Source organism: Gouania willdenowi, chromosome 13 (genome assembly GCF_900634775.1).
Source record: "Gouania willdenowi chromosome 13, fGouWil2.1, whole genome shotgun sequence".
NCBI classification, from domain to species: Eukaryota; Metazoa; Chordata; class Actinopteri; order Blenniiformes; family Gobiesocidae; genus Gouania; species Gouania willdenowi.
In genome coordinates this window covers 29,570,222-29,596,566 of record NC_041056.1, presented here as the reverse complement: position 1 = coordinate 29,596,566, position 26,345 = coordinate 29,570,222, and the positions used below count along the sequence as shown (strand labels likewise).

General features: G+C 39.3%; 1 protein-coding gene across 3 annotated transcripts in view; it reads left to right on the top strand.

The window, feature by feature from the left end:
- sik3 (SIK family kinase 3) overlaps positions 1–25,972 on the top strand; it is a 57,802-nt gene extending 31,830 nt beyond the window's left edge. The window contains exons 12-26 of one of the 3 annotated variants that reach the window (XM_028465447.1): positions 2,253–2,409; positions 2,502–2,651; positions 2,741–2,814; positions 3,985–4,119; positions 6,506–6,647; positions 7,865–7,984; positions 11,991–12,049; positions 12,202–12,311; positions 14,817–14,986; positions 15,196–15,323; positions 18,475–19,235; positions 21,055–21,209; positions 22,061–22,190; positions 22,260–22,386; positions 24,380–25,972. In XM_028465447.1, coding sequence (XP_028321248.1) covers positions 2,253–2,409; positions 2,502–2,651; positions 2,741–2,814; positions 3,985–4,119; positions 6,506–6,647; positions 7,865–7,984; positions 11,991–12,049; positions 12,202–12,311; positions 14,817–14,986; positions 15,196–15,323; positions 18,475–19,235; positions 21,055–21,209; positions 22,061–22,190; positions 22,260–22,381 — 2,413 coding nt within the window. In that variant the 3' untranslated portion in view covers positions 22,382–22,386; positions 24,380–25,972. Of the gene's footprint in view, positions 1–2,252; positions 2,410–2,501; positions 2,652–2,740; positions 2,815–3,984; positions 4,120–6,505; positions 6,648–7,864; positions 7,985–11,990; positions 12,050–12,201; positions 12,312–14,816; positions 14,987–15,195; positions 15,324–18,474; positions 19,236–21,054; positions 21,210–22,060; positions 22,191–22,259; positions 22,397–22,434; positions 23,510–24,379 lie in introns of those variants that run through there. The other 2 variants (XM_028465448.1, XM_028465449.1) reach the window with 2 other exon arrangements.
- Positions 25,973–26,345: the final 373 nt, after the last annotated feature.

The following is a 26,345-nucleotide window of genomic DNA, read 5'->3' as shown; positions in this document are numbered from 1 at the left end:
TTTATAAACTGCAATTTTTAAATGTATAGTAAATCGTTAAATAATAGTTAATCGTAGAATGGGTTAAGGTACCGTTGTGTAAAAATCTGTTCAAGTTAGAATCAGCTCTGTTATGCAATAAAAATGGCCTGTAAGCCATTGTCCTTAAATTGATTATCATTAGAAAAAAGATAAAATATGAAAATTATATCACATAACATCATCAGGGTTGGGGTCAATTCAATTTTTCAGTTACAGTTGCGTTTTCAATTATCCATGTTTAATTACAATTCAATTACGATTAGACTGACCAGCATTTTTTCCAATTACAATTATCTTTTTTCCTATCTATCGGTTACCTTATTAGGCTTCTTAATCAATGAAAACATAAGTTTTAATATTTTTGGTGTGGACATCTGAGCCTTTTTTGTGTCAATGTATCCCTCGATTTACATTTTAAAAAAATAGTAAAATGTGGGAAAGCTTGATATGGAACATATTTTAATACATATGTTTAGAACTGTACATAGAACCATAACATGGTTCCCCAGTTTTCCGTTTAATTATAATGGACATTTTTAATAGACTTTTCCTTGCAATTACATTTACAAAGTCAATTTTGTGAACTCAATTACAATTTCATTACAGTTAATTAAATTTATCGTAATTAAAAATAAAAATTAAATTTACCTGTATAACTACAATATTTGCATTTATTGAAGAAAATGCAAGTGAGGATGCGGCTGCTGGCCCACTTCGCACTGAATTAGCTTTAACATTGGCTAGCATTAGCCTAGCAATATCAATAATAGCATTAGCATTCGCCTAGCAATGGCAAAAACCTAGCAATAGCTTAACATTAGCAATAAGGTTGAAAAAAGTTGAAATGGGTTTAAATGGGTTGAAGGTAGTAGCTAAGCATGTTAAAGGTTAAAATGTGTTGAAGGTAGTAGCTAAACATGTTAAAGGTTAAAATGGGTTGAAGGTAGTAGCTAAACATGTTACAGGTTAAAATGTGTTGAAGGTAGTAGCTAAACATGTTAAAGGTTAAAATGTGTTGAAGGTAGTAGCTAAACATGTTAAAGGTTAAAATGTGTTGAAGGTAGTAGTTAAACATGTTAAAGGTTTAAATGTGTTGAAGGTAGTAGCTAAACATGTTAAAGGTTAAAATGGGTTGAAGGTAGTAGCTAAACATGTTACAGGTTAAAATGTGTTGAAGGTAGTAGCTAAACATGTTAAAGGTTAAAATGGGTTGAAGGTAGTAGCTAAGCATGTTAAAGGTTAAAATGGGTTGAAGGTAGTAGCTAAGCATGTTAAAGGTTAAAATGTGTTGAAGGTAGTAGCTAAACATGTTAAAGGTTAAAATGGGTTGAAGGTAGTAGCTAAACATGTTAAAGGTTACAATGGGTTGAAGGCAGTAGTTAAACATGTTAAAGGTTAAAATGGGTTGAAGGTAGTAGCTAAACATGTTAAAGGTTTAAATGTGTTGAAGGTAGTAGTTAAACATGTTAAAGGTTTAAATGTGTTGAAGGTAGTAGTTAAACATGTTAAAGGTTTAAATGGGTTGAAGGTAGTAGCTAAACATGTTAAAGGTTACAATGGGTTGAAGGCAGTAGCTAAACATGTTAAAGGTTTAAATGTGTTGAAGGTAGTAGCTAAACATGTTAAAGGTTAAAATGTGTTGAAGGTAGTAGTTAAACATGTTAAAGGTTACAATGGGTTGAAGGCAGTAGCTAAACATGTTAAAGGTTTAAATGTGTTGAAGGTAGTAGCTAAACATGTTAAAGGTTAAAATGGGTTGAAGGTAGTAGCTAAACATGTTAAAGGTTAAAATGTGTTGAAGGTAGTAGCTAAACATGTTAAAGGTTAAAATGGGTTGAAGGTAGTAGCTAAACATGTTAAAGGTTAAAATGTGTTGAAGGCAGTAGCTAAACATGTTAAAGGTTGAATGGTCAAAATCAGTTGAAGAATGGCTGGGGATTAATATAAATAGAATAGAAAATGAAATGAATGGGAAAGAAAACATGTAATCAGTCAAAAAGTTTTAAAGTTACAAATTATAAAAGTACAAGGCTAAGTCTTTGGAACTTTCTGAATAGTTTGATAGCTTAAATGTCAAAATCAGACAGTGTAGAAGTTAACAGCAATGGAAGAAGCAACAGATGCCTCCTGCATCCTCACTAATTACGCCATAATTGTAATTAATTATCAATCACGCGATTACAACTATAATTGGTCCCAACCCTGAACATAATCAATGACTTTCCCTCCAGGACAGAGATGCAGGAGGACCTACAGAAGCTACCACCAGGTTTCCCTCGAGGTGTGTTGCCCCAGCCCCCCTTCCCTCATCTCACCCCTGCTATTGGCCAAATGCACACACTCATGCCCACGCAGAGCCTGCAGCCCACGCAGCAGCTGGAGTACAAGGTGTGGCCAGCCGTCTTTACTGCATTTATGTAATAGTGGAAGTGACTTTACACATTGGATATTCTTTTTTTTTTTTTTGATTAATTTTCCAGGAGCAATCCCTGCTACAGCCGCCCACACTGCAGCTCCTCAACGGCATGGGGCCTCTCGGCCGAAGAGCCTCCGATGGTGGGGCAAATATTCAGCTACACGCTCAGTTACTGAAGAGACCCCGGGGGCCCTCGCCACTCATTGCCAGCCCGGTAAAAATTCAACCCAAAGTCCACGTTTTCTCTTATTCTCCTTGTATTTTACGCAGCGATTGATCTCTTGATCTCCCTGTCTTGGTCAGCATCCGATCCCTGCCGTCGCTCCAGTAGATGAGGAGGGTTCAGATGGTGAACCCGACCAGGAGGCAGTGCAGAGGTAAGCCACACTAACACTTGGTGCGTGGTGGCGGTGGTGGTGGATTCTTGACAGAGGTGCTGCCTTCACTGGATACCATGGAAGTCCACAACCTGTGACATGTTAGGAAGAGTAACATCACATTACCCTGTGGGGACAAACAAGCTAAAGCAACCAGTTCTAAGCACAAACACAGCTTGAATAATTGGTTTTGGTTGATAATTGCACTTGATTGTTGTCTTGTCATTTAATTTTTTGTAGTTTCACAATGTCCGTTGATCATGTTAAAACAAAATAATAACAATTTACTCAGTAACGATTGGGGGTAGAAATGTAACAAATCACTTTACTTTTTTTTTTAAAAATGTACAAGTACCCATAAAAGCAACTCAATTACTTGTAGTCTGTTACTTGCACCTCTGAATGTAATTATAATTTTATAGGCATGGCCATTAAAACATTTCAATACTAGCTGTCCAACATGTCATCATTAGACACCAGGATGGTGTGTGTCCAGGTTTGGGCTTCCCTGCTCGTCCTCTTCAGGCACTACAGTCTGTAAGTCTGTGGATCTGTAGGTCTACAGGTCTTTAGGTCTGTAGGTCTATAGGTCTGTAGAGCTGTAGGTCTGTAGCTTTGCTGGTGTCCTGGGTCGCTGGGAGTGAGTGCTTCGATCTGCTCTGCTTTTGGGGTTTTTTCTGCCCAATGGGAGACGAGCAGTGCTGTGGGGCTTCTTATCCTCTTTTTCCTCCTTTTTCCATCAAGTTGCTTTCATCACAGCTTGAAACCGCCAAGGTCAGCCGTCCTTTCTCTCACACTCTTTGACCAAACGCTTCCTTGTTTAGTTGCAGCAAACGCCAAATTCTTCTCAGCAACTTTTCCACTCTTTATTCACGCAGCTTTGCTAACTCTCAAGCTTGCTAAAGCAACAATGGTACCCAGTACATACCTTTAATTGGGATCTGCTGTGGTACCTTGAAGCATTAACATCCATCCTGTGGTGTCACTACATCGAATGTTTCTGATTGGCTAAGATATTTTTTATCAATGACACCTATTGGCAGAGATGGGAAGGGGGCAGGCCTTCTCACCCCATCTTCATTAGCCATTATGGTCAGAGAGCTGACCAGCGCTGCTTCCTGTCTCCCACCCTCACCCCCACCCATCCTCCCCCTCCTCCCTGCGGCCCAGGTACCTGGCGAACCGCTCCAAGCGGCACACGACGCACGCGCTCACGAGCACATCGCATGGCGAGCCCTCTGCAGAGTCACAGCGGCCCCAGGGCCCCCGCCAAAGGGTGGGCTGGGCCCCCGACATACACACCCGGTGAGGGGAAATGGCCGCCTGAAGCTGCTCATGCACAGACACTCACACATGTCCACAGGTCTCCAAAATAAGAAAACACTGTTTGACATGAAAACAATGAAAATGGACTTTGCTAATGTTCCTGGTGTCCATTAAAAAAGACCCATTTTCATTACACCAACAGATAAATAAAAAAAAATACATGATATACATTAAGATTTAAAGCATTTTGAAAAAACATGTGTAAAGGTGCCGAGGCAATTTGTTCCATAAGTGAAAAGCTCTAAAAAGAAAAAAAGACAGACATTTATGTTATTTTGTTAATAAAAGGATACGCCTATTATCTTATGACATTAATTTTTTGTGCTATTGCAGTCATTTTTACAGTAATCCCACTGGCCTTTTATGCTGCTTAAAGGGCCTTTGTTATGTTTATATAATAGAAGAGTCCAACTGAAACTTAGGTACAAATATGCTCTCGTCTTTTTTTGTATACTCGACAGTTAAACTTTTGCTTTCACCTTTATCTGCTCTCACCCTGTTTGTAGAAGGTAACACCTTCATATTCTCAACATTTTATGCTGAAATGCTGTTTTATTCTCACATCGTAACTTAAGTTTAGTTGATTTTTTTTAGTTTTACATAAAGATTCAAAACGCTTTACATAATCAGCCACAGTCACCGATAGCAACAGAGCTGCCAGTGTTCAGTTTCTAAGCTAATGACTATTCTGCACTACAAGGTCATGTATAGCCTTGGAATCAATTCTTCTACGTTTCTATACGACGATCATACATCCTACGGTTTATTATTATTCATACAAAGAAAAATGTATACTTGACAGTAGAAATCTCTGAGATTGCAAAAGATTTGCTGGTAATATATTTGCCAGTTTATTTAATAGTTTTTGACATTGACATCCTAAAGTTTAAAAAAAAAACCTTCATGTATTTTGTTATGGGGATGATCTCCATGTAGACGGACACACACGCACACATGCCCACGCACGCTCCTATTACGAGTGCGTTTCCTCTTTTGAGTTCTAACATGGTTCTTATTAGCTTGGGTCACATGACAAAGCTGTACCTCATCAAATAAGCCCAACTTCTAAAGGTCAATTTTCTTTTCCATTGGACATTGAAGGAGCAGGTGTAGGTTGTGAAACCTTAAGTGTTTTTGTGATGGTGCTCATTCCACTAGCAGCCATACATGTGTATTAGTATCTGTCTGTCCTACTTTGTATGTGTAGGGGAGACATTCATTGGTTTAGAAAGCCTTTGTTAAGCATGTTCTTTACATATTGTCTGCTGTGTTTCTGTTTATTCAGTGTTTTCTTTAGCACCGATATTCAACTTATGTCAGACCATTGCATCTTTCATTATGTATTTGGATTGGGAGAAGCTGGTTTGTTTGAAATGTATTTATGAAAGAAGGTGTGTAACATAAGTCCAAAATTGCCTATAGATGTTGACCATGCCTGTTAAGTGAGTTTGATATTGGATGACTTTGTATATTTTGCAGAGAAGAGTAACAATTATTAATATTGATTTATTGCTCAAAAATAGATTTATTATCCCCCGCCGCAAAGTGTGAAGGGGGATATAGGTTTGAGCTCCGTCCGTCCGTTCGAGTTAAGTGAAGTGTGTGGCTTCATGGTATCAATACCTTGATGGAGTTTGAAAATGAGAACCGCACAATTATTTTTTCCGGAGTTATTACTCCTCTTAGTTTTTACTCTGTTCGAGGTATCTTCAAAGGAGACAACTTTTCTTAGAAACCGTTTAAGATACAATGACCAAATTCGGTGTGTGGCTTCAGGGTATTAATACCTTGATGGAGTTTGAAAAGTGCGCTATTGTTTTTTCCGGAGTTATTGCCTTTTTCCGTTTTTTGTACTCTGTTCGAGGCATCTTCAAAGGGGACAGCTTTTCTCAGAAACCGTTTAAGATATGATAACCAAATTCGGTGTGTGGCTTCAAGGTATCAGTAACTTGATGGAGTTCGAAAATGAGAAGTGTGCAATTCTTTTATCTGGCGTTATTGCCATTTTTCTGTTTTTGTTACTCTGTTCGAGGCATCTTCAAAGGGGACAGCTTTTCTTAGAAACAGTTTAAGTTAGTAATTTAATATTCTGATGTGATAATATTTTTTTATGTATACATCTAACTTCTTAGATTTAGGACATTTAGGAAAAGATTGTCTTCTATATAATTTTGATCTGTATGTGACTGTTGATATTTTGATGTCTTCATTTATTTGCACTGTTGGGCATTCTCATGATTTAGGTCTAAAATGTTGACTTATTGTTTCACTCTGTTTTCCTATCATATCTGTGTCTGCATGCGTGTGTGATGTACCAACGTGACCCCCACCCCCCAACCCCACCATTGTCTGTCATTAATTTTAGGTCCAGTTATAAGGACTGTAACACCCTTCATCTTCCCATGGAGCGCTTCTCACCCGTGCGACGCTTCTCCGACGGCGCTGCAACCATCCAGGCCTTCAAGGCTCAACTCGAGAACAGCAGCCTCATCAAGCAGCTCAAACAGGTTCTGATGGAGATGCAAATCATTTACACCAATTCACTGGCTCTCAAACTTTTTCTGTTATGCCCCCTTTAAAGAGTGCAATTTTATTTATTGCAAAAAAATAGCAAAAAAACAGATCAGAAATGTATTTTTTATTGAAAAAGGTAAAAAAAATTAGCGCTATTCTTTTTCAAAACTCCTAAATATAACCTAAAATGTGCAATCACATTTTTTAGAATAGCAATAATAATAGGAAATAAAGCCCAAAAATTAAAAAAATATATAGGTGGAGGGCCATTCTCACGCCCCCCTTTCATGACGTCACCTGTCTACTATATCTTTGTGCTTTAAAGAACTTAATTAACTTTCTGATTTTGACCTTAAATAAAAGCAGTAAAATGTAGCTTATCTGTAATGAGACAAAACTGTCACTAGTAATTCTTTTATTACATTTGGTGCAGCCATTATACTTTTAATGGTGTAATTAAATGTAAGGAATAATTCATTATGTAATAAGTAAAGTAGGTCACTGGTGCATTGCACTTAATGTATGAGCTGACCGGTACAGTTACAACATGACCTCACATTACAAATAGTGATTGACAAAAAAAAAAAAACACACTGAAAATATTTAGCCAATTTGACATCAGAGAGCTTTTCTAGTATGGTAAAGAGATTTTCTAACATGAGAAAAATTACAAAATAAAGTCCTTCTGAGACCTTACATCACCTGCTGTGCCACCCCAAAGTGATTACAACACCCTGTGGGAGGGGTTGTTAAGGAAAAGGGCAATATTTTTATTTGCAGCCAGTGTTTCATCTGTAGATGTGGACTTACATGTGTGACTATTACAGGTTATAAGATTTCAGTGTTACAATAACGTCAGAATCCTCCCATCACACCCGTAGAAATTAAAACTGTCCTCTGATAAAGCAAAAGAGAGAACTGACAACAATGACGATGATTAGCAGAAGCAAATGTTTTTCAGGTGTTCACATTTTTGCATTTCATACAGTGTAAATACACACAAATAAGTAGCTAAGTATCCTGTCACCATTCATCAAACAATAAAACGAAAGTGAAAGAGAAAAATGCAGCTTGACTGGTGATTTCTTATGAGCTAAATGTTTATGTATTACCTGTGTATTAAGTCAAGATGTTTACACTTTATGTATTTGTTTTCTTTTTTTGAATAGTATTCACCTTTGTTAAAGCAGATTTTATTTGTTTCCTACAGGAGTGTGAGCAGCTTCAGAAAATGTACGCCGCCCAGCAGGACGAGCGCTTCTTGGAACACACCCAGCAGCAGCATGTCCTGTACCAGCAAGAGCAACTAATCCTCCACCAGCAAATCCAGGTGCGTGCACGGCGCTCACACTACTGCCGTTAGCTAGCCGTGCCCATTGACGGAGCACTGAGCTCAAGCCTCTGGTACACCATGGGGCGAGAGCTGTGTGTGATCACACCAGAGACTCTCTGCGAATCACAGTGACACGCACACACACACACACGCACGCACGCACGCACGCACGCACGCACACACACACACACACACACACACACACACACACACACACGCCTCTGTCATTAGGACATTACATTTTCTATTTAGTGTGAAGTCTCGGCGTAAAGGATACACAGAGATTTCTTTGAAAAAACAAAGGACGAATCGTGTTGTTGTAGTATTTGCAGTGAATTAATCTTGACTGAACTACTAAATTCTCATCTGGAGAAAGTCAGGCTGTAGTAACGGTCAGTGTGATCTAAAACTGTGACATCATCTTATTAGCCTGCCTCTTTAACCTCCAAGACCACAACTTCCCCTCAGACTTACAGCTGAATGCAAGTCAATGGCTGTGTTTGAAATCGCATACTAACGTACTACACGCTCAATGAGTATATACTGTCTACTATATACTATTAGTATGATTAGGATCAGGGGTCACCAACACGATGCCCGTGGGCACCAGGTACCCCTTATGGACCATGTGAGGGGCCCTCAGGAGCTCTACTCATCAAAGAGCTCCATCTAAAATCCAGGATTAAAACTCAATGAAGATAAACACATGTGAGAGATGTAATTAGTATTTAGTAAAGGTAAATAATGCTGTATTAAATTAACCGTATTTAAATGTTTATTTTCACTGTGACATTGGGACAAATGTTTTTAATGGTCAGTGGTAGGTTTCATATAATATGATATTTATGTATCAGATATATTTTTCAAAAAGCAATGTGGATTTTCTATACAAATGTAATGAAAATAAAACAATTGCATGAATGAAATCTCAACATTTCTTTTTTAAGTTACTGCTCGCATTCCTCATTATCTGACCCTCTAGTTAAAGTGAACATGTAATATTTAAGAAGTGATTTTAGAACTGGTAGCCCTTTGGACTATACAGTACCTATGAAGTTGTTCAGTTTCAGAAATGTTGGTGACCCCTGGGTTAGGATGATTCCCACTGAAGTATACTTCCAAGTTTCCCAAGATGCATTTCAAACCTTTGACAAAAATTTGAAGCACACTGAGGCTAAATATATCCAGTGATTTGCCATCTTTCAAAGTTCTGAAAGCATTTTAAGCGTGAAAGTGACCAAGTAGAATATCAACATGTGCTCATTTGCAGAAACACATTTCATGCCGACTTTTCAAAGATTTTCGGAGACCCTCCATAGTTTTACTGTCTAAACTTCTGGTTAACTTCACAACAAGAGCCTTATTTACAATAGGGTTAAAAACGAATGGAAGACAAGAAGAGATGCTTTTATTTTGAAAAGGGGATATTTGATTTTTAGCTTGAAGCTGGTCCCAGGATGAGTTTACATTTCGCTCGCAATGCATCATGGGGCGGTTGAGTATGACCAGTGTGTTCAGCATGTATACTTAATAAATGTCCTGATATAGTATACATCCAGGTGTTTCTCACGCACTCAATCTTTCCATAATATCTAATGTGAACGCACTACATACACATTTTGACGTCAGACTTAGTATAAGTAATACGTTAGCATGACATTTTGAACATTGAATGTTTTCTAATTAAGTCTTTAGAGAGATTTTTTCTACAAAGAAATATTGACAAAAGGCAATACTTTAAAGGGATCCTCGACTGTTTTTACAAATGTGGCCTAAAACCATTGAAATGTCCTTCTATGCCTCACAAAACGCATTATTTTGCACCATATTTCTTTTATTAGCTTTTAAAACTGGGACTACTTTACCCTGTGTGCTGCCATGTTGAAATGACGTCATTGATGATGTAAATCGCCCCTTTTAGTCCATTGAGTTCTATAGGAGGTGAAGCATTCAGGATTATTTACCAGCTTTTTCAGTCAAAATAACAACTTGTGCTGCTTTGGCTGGGCCCATTTCTGATTCTGAATTTGCTTTTGGAGAAGTCACTGTTCTTCCACAAGTTTCAACAAAGCATATTTATTAGAGATTTATTTGAAATGTATTTTACAAAGGTTTTATAGTAAAATAGTGGAAGATGCACTCTTTTTTTAAATGCTTCTCAGTGCCCTGCTTTCTTCTTTAGTTTTGCTTGAGCATCTTAAGCAAACACTACAGGAGTCTTAAGGCATCTTGCAGCTTGAAGCGTCTTCAAACATGAGAATGTTAATGTTTTCACACTAATCCAGATGGTGTCTGAATGGCCTGTCCTCAGCTTCTCCAGCACAGATTTCAGCTTGAGAAAAAACAAAAACTAGTAAGATTTCATAAACTCTCTAAGACTTCAATGTCGACTTATTTTTACATTTAGATACATTTAACATTTAATAGGTCTCGTTACACTTTAATTTTTTAAACATTGCAAAAAAGAAAACAAATGGGATTTTTCAAGATTGTGTTATATTAGGTCATCATATGACTTTTATCCGTGTTGTTGTCATTACAAGGTGCATTACTCATAAAAACAAAAGTACATTTATTTACCATCGGGAGTCATTTGATAAAACATAAAGCATCACCATTATCAGACTGCATCCCAAATACCATGGAAAGAGAACAAAGTAACATTTTTGGTTTCTTTTGTAGCTATTTATTTTTATTTATTTTATTTTTCTTGCCTGTTGCAATAAAAGTTAATATTTAAGGGCTTATACTACAAAGCTAGATTTCTTCTAATCGTGCTAACCTCCGGGATTTAATCAATGTATGCTGTCCTACGTAGCTGGCTGACGTCTTACCAAGCTAAATCATCATGGTAACTTAGGCTGTACGACTAACCTGGTCGGGACTAGGTTTTGTTCTGGTTTTGTCCCGCCTCCTGACCAATCAGATCTCTTAGAAAACGACCTTTCCAAGAAAAGGAGGATCATTGTGAACGCGTCACTATGTGGATCTGATGTGACGCTGACAGGAGAGAGAGAATTATTAATCCTTTCATTTACTGATGACATCCTGTAGGAAAAAAAATGTATATCTGATAGACTGACCTACATTAGTCTGCTGATAAAGCCTGCATGCATCGAGCGCTTTCAGACCGATAAATGAACGAATAAATAAATAATTAATGTATTCTGTGGTGACGCTGAGAGCTTCAGTCCTGTAAGATTATAGAAAATATAAATATTGTCCACCTTATGATGTAGGCTGATCTGTATGAATGCAGCGTCAGAGCCACAGACAGAGTGAAAGTGATCAAAGTGTCTGTTTATTCTCCATTTATAATCTCACTAATTTAAGTATTAACACTCATCAATTCCTGCATTCGTTTGTTGCTGCTTTTACTGTAGCAACAGTGTTGTTTTTATTCTAAATTATTGATTTTAATTCTTCATATTTTTAAAGAATTATTCCTCAATCGCTCTCCTGTTTATTCGTGATTTTGACGCTGTAATCTCCTCCTCTGTCACTAGAGCGCACACGCAGCCAGGCTGAAATCACCTCTTTTAACTTAGTGAGTTGTAATCGAGATTCGTAGGACAGCTTCAGTCTGACGGAGAATGTTTGGTTAGGTGAAGCCCACTAACGGAGATAAATCCAGGATATAATTATTTAGCTTTGTAGTGTAGGCTCTAAAAGAATCAAAAACACAACATAAATATTAAAGACAAAACCTTTTCAGCCAAGCCTGACACATAAAATACATCAACAAGTATTAATTAGATGATTACATTTTTGCATATGCACAAAGGAACAATTTAAATTCATGAAAAGCAGTAAAAGATATTTTTAAGTTTAATTTCATTTCTTCAGATATTCTATGCAATAGGGCTCTCGTATAAGCTGACAACAAGCTTCCTCTTGATGTTTGGATGTTTTGTATGTCTTTTAATTAGTCTTCAGTTTGTGTTTTTTTGTTTTATTTGCCCCTTTGTTCTATGATGCAAATGTTGTGTTTCTCAACCTTCAGGGTCTGTCTTTGGGCCATGGGGAGAGCCAGCCAAGTCATTTAACCCACCAGCTTCAGAGGTACACACGCACACACGCACACAATCAAGTATTACTCATCTGTTCCTGAACTTCAAACAATGAACACGATACCGGGGTGCATGCAATCGACCCGTGTTACATCATTGTTGTGCTGCTCTTCTCCTCTCCCACTCTGTCCTTCCCTCCCTCAGGTTGCACATCCAGCCCTCCAGCCCTCCGCCTACACATCCCAGCAACCATCTTTTCCGGCAGCCCAATCAGAGTCCTCCGCCTGGCTCTGCAGGCATGATGCAAGGGCATGGTTAGTAATACCGTTGCTTCACTGCATTAGTATTTTACATAATGAAAGATGAGTGGTTGCAGAGACAGTAAAATATCAATCAGACACTGATTGATCACAACCAAGCGTCACTGACCTCACACTTAAGTTTACTTATACTTGGATTTAATGATGGTTATAGGACACAGAGTGACTTACTGGGGGAATAAAGCCTGGTTTAAGGTTCAGCGTCAGAACCTACGCTGGGAGCATGCGTCAACGTGACGCAGTGGTTGGCCCATGTACTTCTGCGTAGAGGGAACACCTCGCTATGCGATTGGCTGCCCTGCCACTAGGTGGTTGTGGCTGTGTTGTTGTTGTTACAAATGAGCATTAAAAAGCCCTTGTTTATCTTCCAGTCACAGAAAAATATGTTTTATGTTAATTAAGCACTATAAAATGTAATTTATTTCTGGATTATTACTTGCCTACTGTACCAAACCATGTTTTGTTGGACACAAACATTAAAACGACGGTTTCAAAACGTGCTCTGTGTTTTTCAATATAAACATAGGAACCTTGTAAACAAAGTATAAAAGTGTATCGAGCAGACCGTCAATTGCTCCGGTCAACAGTCACGCTGGGGTGAGGGGACCCAGACATGTCGGTGTTGACTGGAAAAGGCAGTGATTGGGGCTGAGGTTTGGAGCTGACCAATCACAGCCCTAGCTGACTACCGGGTAGTCGCACGTAAGGTTACAGGGGAGGGGGTCTACGCCTGCGTGCGTTTATGGCAGGGGATTTTACGCAGAACCTTAAATCGGGCTGAGAACAACACAAAGTAAACTAGAATATTTGCATTTCCTGAAGAAAATGGAAGTGAGGATGCAAGTGCTGGCCCACTTTGTACTGCATTAGCTTAGCATTAGCAATAGCTAACATTAAGCATTAAGATTAAAAATAGCCTTGGCATGGCATTTGCATTAGCATAGCATTAGCATTCCATTAGCCTAGCATTAACATTAGCCTAGCAATAGCATTAGCCTAACATTAGCATTCACCTAGCAATAGCTGAACATTAGCAATTAGGTTGAAAAAGGTGAAAAAAGTTTAAATGGGTTGAAATTGGTTGAAGAATGGCTGAGGACGAAGGGCTTAAAAGTTTAAATTGAGGGAAAAATACTGACAAAAAAGGCTTTGGCCCCCACACCAACGACATTAATACCAATATTTTTATGGATAAGGAAGTCTAACAAGGTAACAAAGAGATGATAAATAAATTGGATGAAAGACGATATTCTTTTAGTGTATTTTACAGCTGATTTAAGACATGGGTCAAAACTGATCTGTTATCATAAGATATCAGGAAGCTAACACAAGAGGAAGATTAAGTTTCATGGGGTTATTTGTTAAAGCATCAGTAATTGTGATTAATTGAAATTGAACTTTAGTAATTGAGAACGTAATTGAATTTGACTTTCAGTGGATAAATAATAAATTTAAAATGCTTCTCACCGTAATCATAATTTAGTTGTAATTGAACATGGATAATTGAAGATGCAATCGAAAAATGTAATTGACCCAACCCTGATAGCAATTTCTCCCTGGGATTAATAAAGGAATTCTGCTTCTGATTAGACACAGTGAATTAAATATATCAAATAGAACAAATTACTTATTCACTTAATTTACAAATGGATACATTTACAGATAAAATGAAAAATATTGGGAACCAAGACTGACTGAGAAGAAGCACAGGTCGTCACCATCATTGGATATAGAAAACAGTGATTCTGCCTGTTGTGGAGGAAAGACAACACCTTAAAACTATCTACGCAAAAGGACGCACACAAAATATTGGAAAATGGAACATTAGATGACCTGTCGAGAAGGAAAACAACCACTTGCGTGTCCAAAGTTAGTCCAAGACTGAAAACAAGTTTGCACTGTGCACACTTCACTATATATCGCGGCAGCCAATAAGGAGGCTCCTTCGTGGGCTCTGCTCATCCCTCCTTTCTCTAAATCCTGTAATTGGAGCTGGAGGGGGTGACCGCCAAGATTTTGTCTTCCAGGGTTTTATTAAACTATTTAACTAAAATGATTAATGATAAGGCACAGACGGCACGCAGTCGTAGAATTTTTTCAGAAATTGTTATTTTACAATATACTACATGATGCTAATAATTTTTTTAATTTTTTTTTTAATTGAAAATAAATCGAGTACCCCAGCTTTAATGACATTTTTCAACATAAGTATACATTTTAGCTTTGCCCTGAGAATTGCGCTTTGTATATCTTAGTTACTGAATATTAGTCAGTTTTTTTTCCCTTTTTTGTTTAGTACTTATTGTGTATTCCTAGAAGTCCAAACAGACAGAAGCAATATAATGAAACTTGTATGATTAAGAAATGGGGATGGGAATAAATCAGTCTTTCTTCTTCCCACTCCCTTTTGAGCAGACACAATATATAATTATAAGTTTACATGGATCGTATATATTATATTGAACGTAACTGATTGTTTTTTCTTTGTTGGGTTTCCAGGAGGTCAGTCGTCGGTGTCGTACCAGCATGCTGCCCCCAGCATGTTCCAGGGCCAGAGTGGCAGCCCGCCTCCCACCAGCCTGCCTCGAGTGGGTCTGCCAACCAATCCACAAGCAACATCTGCCCGTCCCACGGTTCCATTGGCGCAGGGCGTACCTCAGCAACAGCAGGTCTCTGCACAATGCCACTCATAGCTTGTTTTGTGTTTGCTAGCAGTCAGGTGCTGTGCTGAAAGAAGCGCCTCCATTTTTATAACAGTGAATTTTAAAGAGTAAGATGATGAAAGTTGTTGTGGTTATATTCATTATATCAGGTACTTGCTCTGGATTTGTCCTCAGATGTGAGACATTTAGCTGCAGTTTTCTCTCTGATGATGCAGGTGACCATACAGGTGCAGGAGGTGGAGCTAGCCGCGGCAGCCCAAAGGCAGGGCGGTTTTCTGGCCACGCCAGGAAATCACAGAGTCCTGGGGAAACAGCTGAGCGCAGACAACGCTGAAATGCACAGGTGACCCTCCCTTCCTCCTGATCCAGTCGTCACACCTGCCTGTGGAGGCCAACAGCAAACTTCATGGACTGTTTGTTTCTTCTTCTGCCTTTTAGTTTGGTTTTCACTCCTTAGCTTCCATAACCTCATCACTTGAAGCAATTCCATGCTTTTGTTTTGTTTTGTGTGCATTTCACACACCTGACCACAAACTGTACGGATGGCCACCAACTAAGAGCAACGTTTTGTAATTTTTTTAACCTATTTTCTTTTTCTTCCCACAAAGTAATCCAGAAACCTTTCAAATGTCTCTGTAAATCTTTCTATACAGTAAAACAGAGGTTCTAAACTGGTGGGTCAGGACCCAAAAGTGGGTCGCGAACCAGTTTCTAGAAAACAACAAAAAAAAGTGCTTCGATTTCAAAAGAGATATCGGTGCCATTTAATCTCACCCCCAACAGTAGGGGGCAGTAATACGTTTTTCTACTTTGTCAATATGTTCCATGTTTTAATATTTGTGGGGTTTTTGTATATGCATAAAAAATATATGAAGAAATAATATTTTAAAGTGAAAAAAAATGTTTTTTTTAGTAAAACCCACAGCTTTATTCAACACATTATTAAGTAAGCCTAATGCAGTGATTTTATGATACATATTGTGTACGAACTGCAGGGTTGGGTTCAATTGTGTAATTGATAATTAATTACAATTATGGCAAAAATATACTTGTAATTTAAAAAATCTGTTGCTGTTGTAATTGTAAGAGTTTAGATCACATGTGTCAAACTCATGGCCCGGGGGCCAAATCCGGCCCTTTGGAGTATCCAATTTGGCCCCTAGGAGAAAGTAAAAATGACAGCGAAAGCATGAATCATTGTGTAAATGAAACTCAACAATATTTGCAGGTGCTCATAGTTTTCTCAATATTTATATTGCATGATTGCAGTCATTTTTAATGTTAAACTCATAATTCTTACAAAATCCTTCAATTTTCCTCAAATAATTACACAATATTTCCCTTAATTAAATAGAAATTGGTTATAAAATCTAGGAAATTTAAAGTAAAGATCCTGTTGGGACTGATAACTGTAACTTATTGCTTGGATGTTACCGGTTTCTTACATATTCAGTATTTTATAAATTCGTAAAAGTGCAAACTATGGCACAAAAATGTCAAAATTACTTGTTTTCCCGCATAAAATTTGTGGCCCACTTGAGATCAAACTGCCCCCTATTTGGCCCCTGAACTAAAATGATAATTGACTTTGTCATTGTAAGTGGCATGAAAATTCTATAAAATCTGCCAATTATAATTTAATTTAGCACAAAACTTGGAATGAGAAACAAATTACATAATAACATTAATTAGTATATTTTTAATTTTCAATTAAGACGTGGGTCAAAAGTGACCCTTTATCATAAGAGATGCTAACAGAAAGCTAACACAAGAGGAAGGTTATGTTTTTCAGTAATTCTGATTCATTGTAATTGATAACATAACTGTAATTGACATATGGGGAAAAATAATAATCATAATTGAATTGTAATTGGGGAAAAATGCACCCGTCACTGTAATAGTAACTGAATTGTAATTGAACATGGATAATTGTAAATGTAATTGTAACTGAAAAATGTAATTGACCCCAACCCTGACTAAATTGAAAAAAAATAAAAATCATTAGCTTGTGTTGCAGCTTATTTATAAGGGTTGATGGTGGGTCCCTAAGCCAAGTCAGTTGAGAACCACTGCGGTAGAACAGTTTAATAGAACTAAAACCTTCTCATGTGCCTTAAAACTGATAAACAATTCAAGGAATTCAGTAAATTTGTTTAAGTGGAGCATCTAATTGGTCAATCACTTTACTCTACTGATGCTTACTTTGTTCATGTGAAGTATAAAGTCAGTTTCCTGAACCCTGACCTTGTATAATTTGTGTTTCATATCAGCATTTTTTTTCTATCAAATCTTGTTTCACCAACCAATCCTTGATTAGTTTGTTTGGTGCTGATCTGATCTGAACACAATACGTGTAAATATAATCCCTCAACGTGAAATTAAGCAACATCTATTCGAGCCTCCTTCTCGTCTCTGTTCCATTGTAGATACAAAACACATCAGCACCACCTATTGGTGTGGAGGTGAAGTCATTTTTTTAAAAAAATGACTGAATGACTGACTGACTTTGTTTATTTTGTGTGTGAAACTTGTCTTTTAATCTGAACACTGCCTGCACTTTGAAACGTATGACTTGCATGTTAATGGGATTTGAAACATTATCACTGGTTTTAACTTTGTTGAGAGTCTGTCTTTCACAAAGCGTTGGACCTCTGTGTATCTGGGTGAGTTTTTGGATTTCAGTGTCTCTGCAGCTCCATTAGAAGAGCAGTCATCCTTTTCCTCTTTTTCATCACCCAAAAACAGTCTCTTCACTGAGAGAAAATGTCACTAACTGGAGGCACCTGCTTTATTAGAGGTTTTACACACTTCTAGAGAACAGGGAACTGTTTTTGACTGACGGTTACGGCACCAAGGCGCTTTGACATAAAGTGAAAAAGCACTGATACAAAGACTGTGTTGAAAATCGCGCTGTTAACGTATTACTCGTACTCAAAATGAGTATGTAGTGCGTTCACATTAGATAGCATGAATAGATTGAGTACGCGAGAAATACCCGGATGTATACTATATCGGGACATTTCCTAAGTCGGTTGTTTTTATCAGCCACACAGATTGTACACATGGCAACAACTCCCATAACCAGATATAAGTAGTAAAGCTGCTTAAAGTGATCAGAGTTGAGCTTTTGCTCATGCAGAAGTGAAGGTAGTATTCGTCAGATCACATTGTTCTCTCAGCACGCGTGCACATTGTATATTGATCGACTCAGGAACACTATAAACCTAACCAGGCTTAGATCAGATTTCGGACCAATCAAACAAGTTTCTAGCTGACAAACGTGTCTGTTCCTTTGAAGTTTGTAAAAAGCTTAAGGTGTCGCTCTTTGAAATGTTGGTGCAGCTCTCAGTGAACACCTGAACCTGGACCACACTGTGTTTGTTAGGCTCTTTGTGTGGTGTGTAAAGTTAAGGAATGTACTGTAGAGGTTTAACATTTTGTCTGCATTGTTTTACGTTTGCTGAGGTTTTGTCTTTTTTTATTTTACTGTTTAGTCGCAGCCTTGGTCGCTTCTCTTCAGGCTTTGACCAAGTCCAGTTTAACCCTCACCTGTTTTCCGGTGACCCCGCCTCCCGAGGAGCATCTGGAGTGGTTGGCTCCTACTGCCCCTACCTGCAGGGGACCTCCCTCAAAGTCCCTGGATTGGAGGGTTTCCAGACTGGAGCGGTGGGGGGTGGCGGCTATGGAGCTCCTTCAACACTACAGCAGGCTCTGCTCTCTCCAACACCTTTGGACTACCGTCCCCCACAGCAGCACGTCACGCCCACCCTGCAGGGCCTACTCTCCCCACGCCACTCTTTAACGGGCCACACTGACCCCAGGCTCCCCCCCCAGGACCTCGCCGCCCTGCTGAAGAGGCAGAGCCCTCGGCAGTGCCAAGTTCCCTCCACCTCACCCAGCGGTGCACCCCAAGAGTACGGAGATGTGCTGCTGCTCCGCCAGCTAAGCCAAGGAGAGAATTTGGATCCACCAGCATCACAAGGCGCCCCCCCAGGGCAGCACTACCACCACCTGCTGCAGATCCGACAGCCAGATGTGCCCCAGCAGCAGCAGCAGCCCTGCCCCAGCTTACCTCACTCAGAGAGCATGGAGGAGGACGAGGGTCCTGCTGCCTACCACCATCCACATGAAGGTCTGCTGGCCAAGGCAGGGGAGGCACATGAGCTGCTGGGGCCTCCACGGGGAGGAACCCCACCCTTCACCTCCCCCACACACAGACATGCCGGCTATATCAGGAATGCTCCAGCAAGCAGAGGTGAGACATCACAACAATGGTCACGTTTACATGAGAGCTTTAATTCCCCTTTAATTCAGAATAAACAGTAAATCCTCTTTTAACTGACCTTGTAAACTCTCATTTCTGAATACAAATGGTAATTCTGAATTAAACTTAAATCTGTTTATTCCGATTTTTAATTAAATATTTCCTCGATCTTGTAAACCTTTAAGTTAAAGCTGCAGTATGTTAATTTTTGGCATAATTTGGTCAAAAATCCCAAATCATCTTTAACTCATTGACTGCCAGCCATTTTCAGTGCCAGGTGTTTTAGCTGATTTTCACTGATTTTTCAAGATCCACAAAATATTTTGTATTATGACAATCTGAAATCAGATTCTGAATGATTAGACTCTACTTTTTTTTGTGTTTATAGCTTGTTTCGTTCTTCCATAGTTAGCAGTTGAATAGAGGCAAGTTTCACACAAATCGCCGGTTTGTGACAAAAAGCTGAGAAAAAAGGCTTTTTCTGAAAAAACTTGTCAGTGACTTTAAGCAATTTTTTTTTTTTGCTTTAGGAACACCTCAACATTGGTTTCCTTCTGTAAAACTTCAAAAACAACAGAGACTGGGCTTTTGTTGGCAAAATTGTTATTATTTTTGCTATCTGGGTCAGAGTTGAATGGTTTGCTAACTGTATTTTGGCATTCCTCCAAGTCTTTCCCCCGTCATTCTCCACACACGCAACTTGCTCCTCCTCCCAGACATGCCGAGTCAAACCGCTTGCGCCGTTTTTTTTTTATCGTTTTCTCTCACCATCGTGACATTCAATAGTCCACTTAGTTCTACAAATGCTCTGGTCGAGTGTTCACTGCTGGGAACTTCAGCATCAACTGGACAGCAGCAGCCACTGCTCAGGGGAGTAACTACAGTGATACGTACATTCATATCAGAGTCTCTAAAACACCAGAACAATATCCAATAACACGAGATAAAGTTCATACATTTGTCACTAGTTTATTGAGAAAAAAGTCGCTGAGGGCGTTCACAAAATACACCGGAAAGGGTGGTTGTGTTTCAAAACGGATTGGAGAGAGGATTCTATATACTGCAGCTTTAATTCTGGCGTTCTGGGCATGCTCCTGTTGTGATGACGCGAGGTGATGACATAATCCAGGATGGCATTCCGCACAGGAGCCTTAGAAGACATAGATATAATACAGAGAGGATGGACTGAAGCATCAACATGCGGACATTAACCCGGACACATGGACTTATTACACACACACAGACATCTGCAGACAAAACGGACTTCATCTGGAACATGAAGCCTTGCACCAAATGACCCACATGACATGCGGGTCATTATAAAGTTATCCTTTCACTCAACGTCCTGTATAGTGGAGGTAGAGCAGTACTCTATCTCCTTCTCCTGCTCAGCTGACCAAAGTCAAACAATGTTATTGTTGAGCTGCTGCTTCAAAACTACAATCAAAATAAAAGTGAAAACAGTTCTTATGATGTAGTCTTCTATGCTGTAGCCGAAAATTACAGATGTGTTGTGTTTTTTCCCAATAGATGTGATGTGTCACGTTTGCCCCCTGTCTAATCAGAACCCTTCCCAACCCCCAGACCTAAAGCGGAATTGAATGAAGCCGCATAAACCTGTTTTCCATGTAAACCTCAATTCGGAATTACTATTTCCATGTAAACACGAAACAAAACACTTTCATTCCAAAAATTTTAATTTGGAATAATTGATTCAGAATAACTTAATGCAACCGTGGCTTTCCTTTCTATACATGAGTGTGGAAATCAGATCAGAAGCATGTGGACCAAAAAAAATGTTTTCCTTCAGAATCTGAGCACGTGGAGTGCAGGACCCCCGGGCAGGCCATGGAGGTGCCTGGCCATAATGGAGAAGGTTACTCACGAGGAGCCCAGGCAGAGACGTATCGATCCAGAGGACAGCTACAGCGTCACCACACCATCCAGACGTGTGACGACGCCTACGTAAGGAAGTTTGATTTCACTTTCAGATTTACTGCACTGTGCTATTCTGTGTACGCTCAGATAAAAGGACCTAAATTAAATTAAACTAAAGTGTTCCAGAAGCTTCATTATGTGAAGATATGTGGTTTCCTCCCCTGCCTTCCAACAAAATCCAATTGTGAGATAAAGATATTACAGCTTTTTTAATTTGATTAACTATTTTACAAGCAATATATTAATGCTAATCGGTTATTTATTGAATTTTTTTTCAAAAATGCTCCCAACTTTGCCAACTCTGATAAAATCCCTGAATTAATGCAGTTTCAAGCAAAAGGGGGTAACACGAATATGGTAATTAATGTTAGGTGGATGTTTTTTTTGTTCTTTTACTTTTTTTTACATTTTGTAAATGGATTGTAAAAAAATCTTATTTTAAAATTTGAACATTAATAAACAGAAATTATTTCACCAGTTTTTGAGTGTGTATAAGGGCAGCCTGACAGCTAAAAGATGTGGGGAACACAGAGTAAAGTATAAAAGATTTAGTTAAGCAACACTTTAAATCAGTGTTTTTCAACTTTGGGGTCGGAACCCCATGTGGGGTCACCTGAAATGTCTATTAATTATTCTTTTTCAAATACACAGTAAATATCAAATAACTATCCTATACATAAACATTCCCAAATATAAATCTATTTCAAATGAAATGGCGCACTTGTCACTGTGTACTGGCTACTCTGTGTTTGTAACACACTTTAATAAACATGATCAAAAAGTAATTCAAGAAAAAAAAAAAGCCTCTGGGGTCACCTGATATTGTGGCACCTGTTGATTAGGAACCATCAGTTGTTTGTGTTTGTTTTGTGTTGCAGGATCAGGCAGAGCCCATGTCTGGGATGAGTCTGCTGGCTGGTAAAGCTCTGAGCTCGGCCCGCATGTCGGACATCCTCAGCCAAACATCTCTGACTGGAAGCCAGCAGCTGCACCAGCGGGAAGACTCTGGTGAGTAATCCACTTCTGAAGAACGCTGCGTGAGGGCCAAAGCACTAACAGACTGTGTTTGTGCTGCAGTGTGTGATGTGGACGGAGAGCTCCATGCAGCAACCTGCTATCCTTCCTCCTGCACCAGTGACATGCTCCTCAGCTACAAGCCCCCAGACCTGCAGTACAGCATGGAGCAGGCTGGAGTTTAGCCCTGGTACGGACCAACACACACACACACACACACACACACACACACACACACACACACACACACACACACACACACAACTCTACCATTTGTGGATGTAATTTGGCTTTTTGACTTCTTTGTGTATGTGTTTCAGTCCTTCCAATAGCAGCTCTGACTAAAATAGCCCCGACTAACATTCAGTGTCATGGGGTGCACAAGTCCAGTCCTTGAAAACCTCTTTCCTGCTTGTTTGAGATGCTCCCCTGGTCCACCACACCTGATAGTAAAGGGTAGCTTGTTATCAGGCTTTCTGTACACCTGCACGACGATACCATCATTAGGCCATCATTGGATTATTATTATTAAAGACTATTATTCGATTAGATTAGACATTTTATATTTAATCATTTATTTTACATATATCAGAGCCCTGTATCTTCACTGGTCTTACGATTCGATTACGATCATCATGCCAACGATTCTTCCTGTTTTGCTATATTTTCTCTGTGCTGAGTTGCTGTGTCATGCTCCGGCATCCCCCAGAAATAGAAGTCCTGCGTATTTCTGCCGGAGGACTCCGGACTGTCGGAGCTGGGATGGTGGAAATGAACACATAGACTAAAGTGTGAACCTTTCTGCTCCGCTGGTGTGGTGGAGACGCAGCGGACCTGTATCCAGTGGGAATTGGGGGTTACCTAGGCTTTGGCTTCATTACAGAGGGAAGGCTGTGAAGATGCTCACAAAGCAAAAATCCAATCAATCTTTATTTATAAAAAGCGCTTTTCATACAAAGAATGCAGCTGAAAGTACTTTTACAAAGTTAAAAACACCCACCCCATCCAAACCCCATCCACCACTGACAATGGCACATACATTATGGAACATGGCTGGGTACAGGTGGATCTAGGTGAGGAGCCATCTGCACCAGGAGCAGGGCACAGGACGCCGAGACAGCTCCCTGTGCCGCAAAATAGCAAAAGCTATTCACTATCACTGAGGGCCACGAGACAGCACCACTGCAGCCACGGCCCACCCACAGCCCCCAGTGCAGAGGGCTCCATTTCAGGAAATGCTGGCATAGTAATCATAAAAGACAACAAAAAATATCATCCGAAAACTATAAAAACAACATAAAAGATCATCTTAAAACTATAAAAACAACATAAAAAGATCATCTTAAAACTATAAAAACATCAAAGATCATCTTAAAACTATAAAAACAACATAAAAAGATCATCCTAAAACTATAAAAACAACAAAATAGATAATCTTAAAATGAATAATTAGTTAAAAGCTAATTTGACGGGTGGGTCTTGAGCATGTCCTTAAAAACACTGAAATCTGTAACAGGAAGTGAAGCACGGGCTTCCCCCGTTACGTTCATAAAATCCAAAATGTGTCCAGATATCCGCTTTAATGATAATAGGTACATTTTTTAATCATTTTCTCTAACTTTTTGACTCTTTATCATACTACACTGGACTCATTTTCCCACAATTCAATGGGACGGCATGTTTTTATTTTTAATTTTTTTAATTTTATTTATTGTCTGGCTGCAAACACTAACAAAACATTACAACACTAATTAATTATGTTATGTCACTGCATCTCAATGCATCGTAAAGATGAATCATTTCACCACTCCTAATATATGTGTATATTTTTTATGAACTTATATATAATCATTCTTATTAATTGAATAGATTGGGTTTATAGATCTCATGTGATTTATTAGATCTAATATAACTTATTAGATTAGTATCATCTTAGCAGAAAGTTCTAGAACATGCTGGATAGGAGCTCTTGAGGACCAGACTTGAGCATCCCTGACACAACGATGGTTTGCTGCTAATTTTCTCTTTGCTGCTTATTACTGTGTGTAAATGATCACAGGATCGTATTGGCTGTAGACTGTGTATTTTCTTTGCACAAAGGGCTGTAACTGAATGTTTCTGGTGCTGTCAGTGATTAGCAGTGATGTGTTGAATGGTGCTAACTGTTGGTTGTCCCTCTGTAGGAGCGTAGGAATCCTGTGCAAGTCGGTCCATATCAGCCATCCCGAATTGTGTTGACTTGAGTTGAGCAGCATCACGCCAAACTACTGTCGTCCACCCAAACGGAAGCGCTCCATGTCCATCTGTGTGTCTCCTTGGGGTGGGGGGGTGGGTCTACAGAGAGGAGGAGGGGTGGAGTCAGGGTGGGTGTAGACAATAGACAGGTGAAGGCTTCAGTGCTCCAGCATCATGGTTTGATTGGGGTTACGCCACGCCCCATGCCTTGCCCCCCTCCTCTGTTGGCTGTCTTCATTCTGTGCCTCGCAGGCTAAAGCGTCCAAACCAATGATACACACAAAGAAACACTGCTGCCACAAACCTAAAGTATTCACGTGAGGTTTGAGTGAGAAGAAGCCAAGCTCGGGGGTGTGGCCAAACTCCTCCTCTTTCTCAATTGCCTGAAACATCAGCAGCAGGAGCCTTCAGCCAGTTGGAGGCGGGGCTTTTGGGTAAATTGTAGACAAGCGTTCAATCCAAAGGTGGAGCTCCGTGACGTGGCACAGGACAAACCAGCTCTATCTCCTCTGTGTCTTCTTCTTTTCCTCTGGTGTCACACTTCCTTTCACAGCTGATGTCCAAGTAGGCATTACGGTCAATATCTAATCGTTACTGGTTACTGTAAAAGAAGATTTATTATTAAAAAAATATATATATATAAATATTATTATTCAAAGCAAACAGCTCTGTGTGTTGTGAGGAAGACAACATTGCTCTTTGACGACTTTAGTAAATCTGCACTTTGGGTCCCCCCCCCCAACCCCCCCTGTTGTTTCTGCTCCTCTGCAGTTCCTCTCTCGCTCTTCCATCTTCTCCATCCTCACGTTCCCATCTCAGTGACTGTATTGCATTGTGGGTAGTTTACCAGGCATCTGCTTTTTTCCTTGTACAGTGATGACATGTTATGTATAGAGCTCTATTGCAATTACTGTATTAAAATATGTTTTTTTTTTTTTTCCTGTTCTGTCACTGTTTTAGATGTCATTCAGGAGGCTTTTTTATATCTGTAATGTTAATCATTTTTATTTTATTTTTTATGTTCGTGAGATTTTCTTCGGTTTGTTTTTTGCGAATGTTTTACGAATCTTGAGATTCCTATAGCCAAAAGAGGACAGAAGAGAGACGCCGCACTCTGTGTCATTTAGAAACGATTGTTGTTCTTATTTGTTTGAATCTTCTATTGAAACACTTGAATAAGAAGAGCGTAATTATGTCTGTGTTGCTTTTAAAAGTATAATTTCAATTGAAGTCGTCGTGACTTTTGTCCTTATCATTCATGTGGAGGCTCATGTTTCTGTTTGAGCGGGCTGTGGTGGGCCGTACAGGGATAATATGCTTTGTGGGTTGTGGATCGGGTGCTACACAGACTTGATGCTCCTTAAAAGAAGAAGAAGAAGACGAAAAAAAGAGACAAAACAAGGGTATATCTTGTAAAATAGCCGACATATCATCCTAAGCATCACAAGTGTGAAGACGGACAACCCAACTTTTTTGTAATCTCTCATCTGTCTCCTGTGATCCTCCTGCCGCTTTCTACCCTCAGTTAACTACGTTACTATGACAACCAATAGGAAGGAGACCCGCCTATCGTCCTTGATTTGCCCAACCTTTGCTATTCTTTACCTTGTTGATGGAGTTGGAGGAATCACCAGGACGAACCTCCAAACTGTTAAAAGACTGAAAAGGAATGCATTTTACAATACAAACCCAACATACTGGGGCAGTAACTGGGAGTGGTACCAGCACTCTCTGGACCACAGTGGAAGACCTTCTGAAAACCTCCTGTTTTGCGTTTTTGAATGATTCAATCGTGGAAAACCTGCTTGTTTCTCTTATTTACAATATCTTGAGTCATTGTCGTGCCAGCAGCAAAGAGACCTGAATGCGTTCCCACTGCACAGTGGACTTGGTTTTTCCTCAGCACACAGCAGA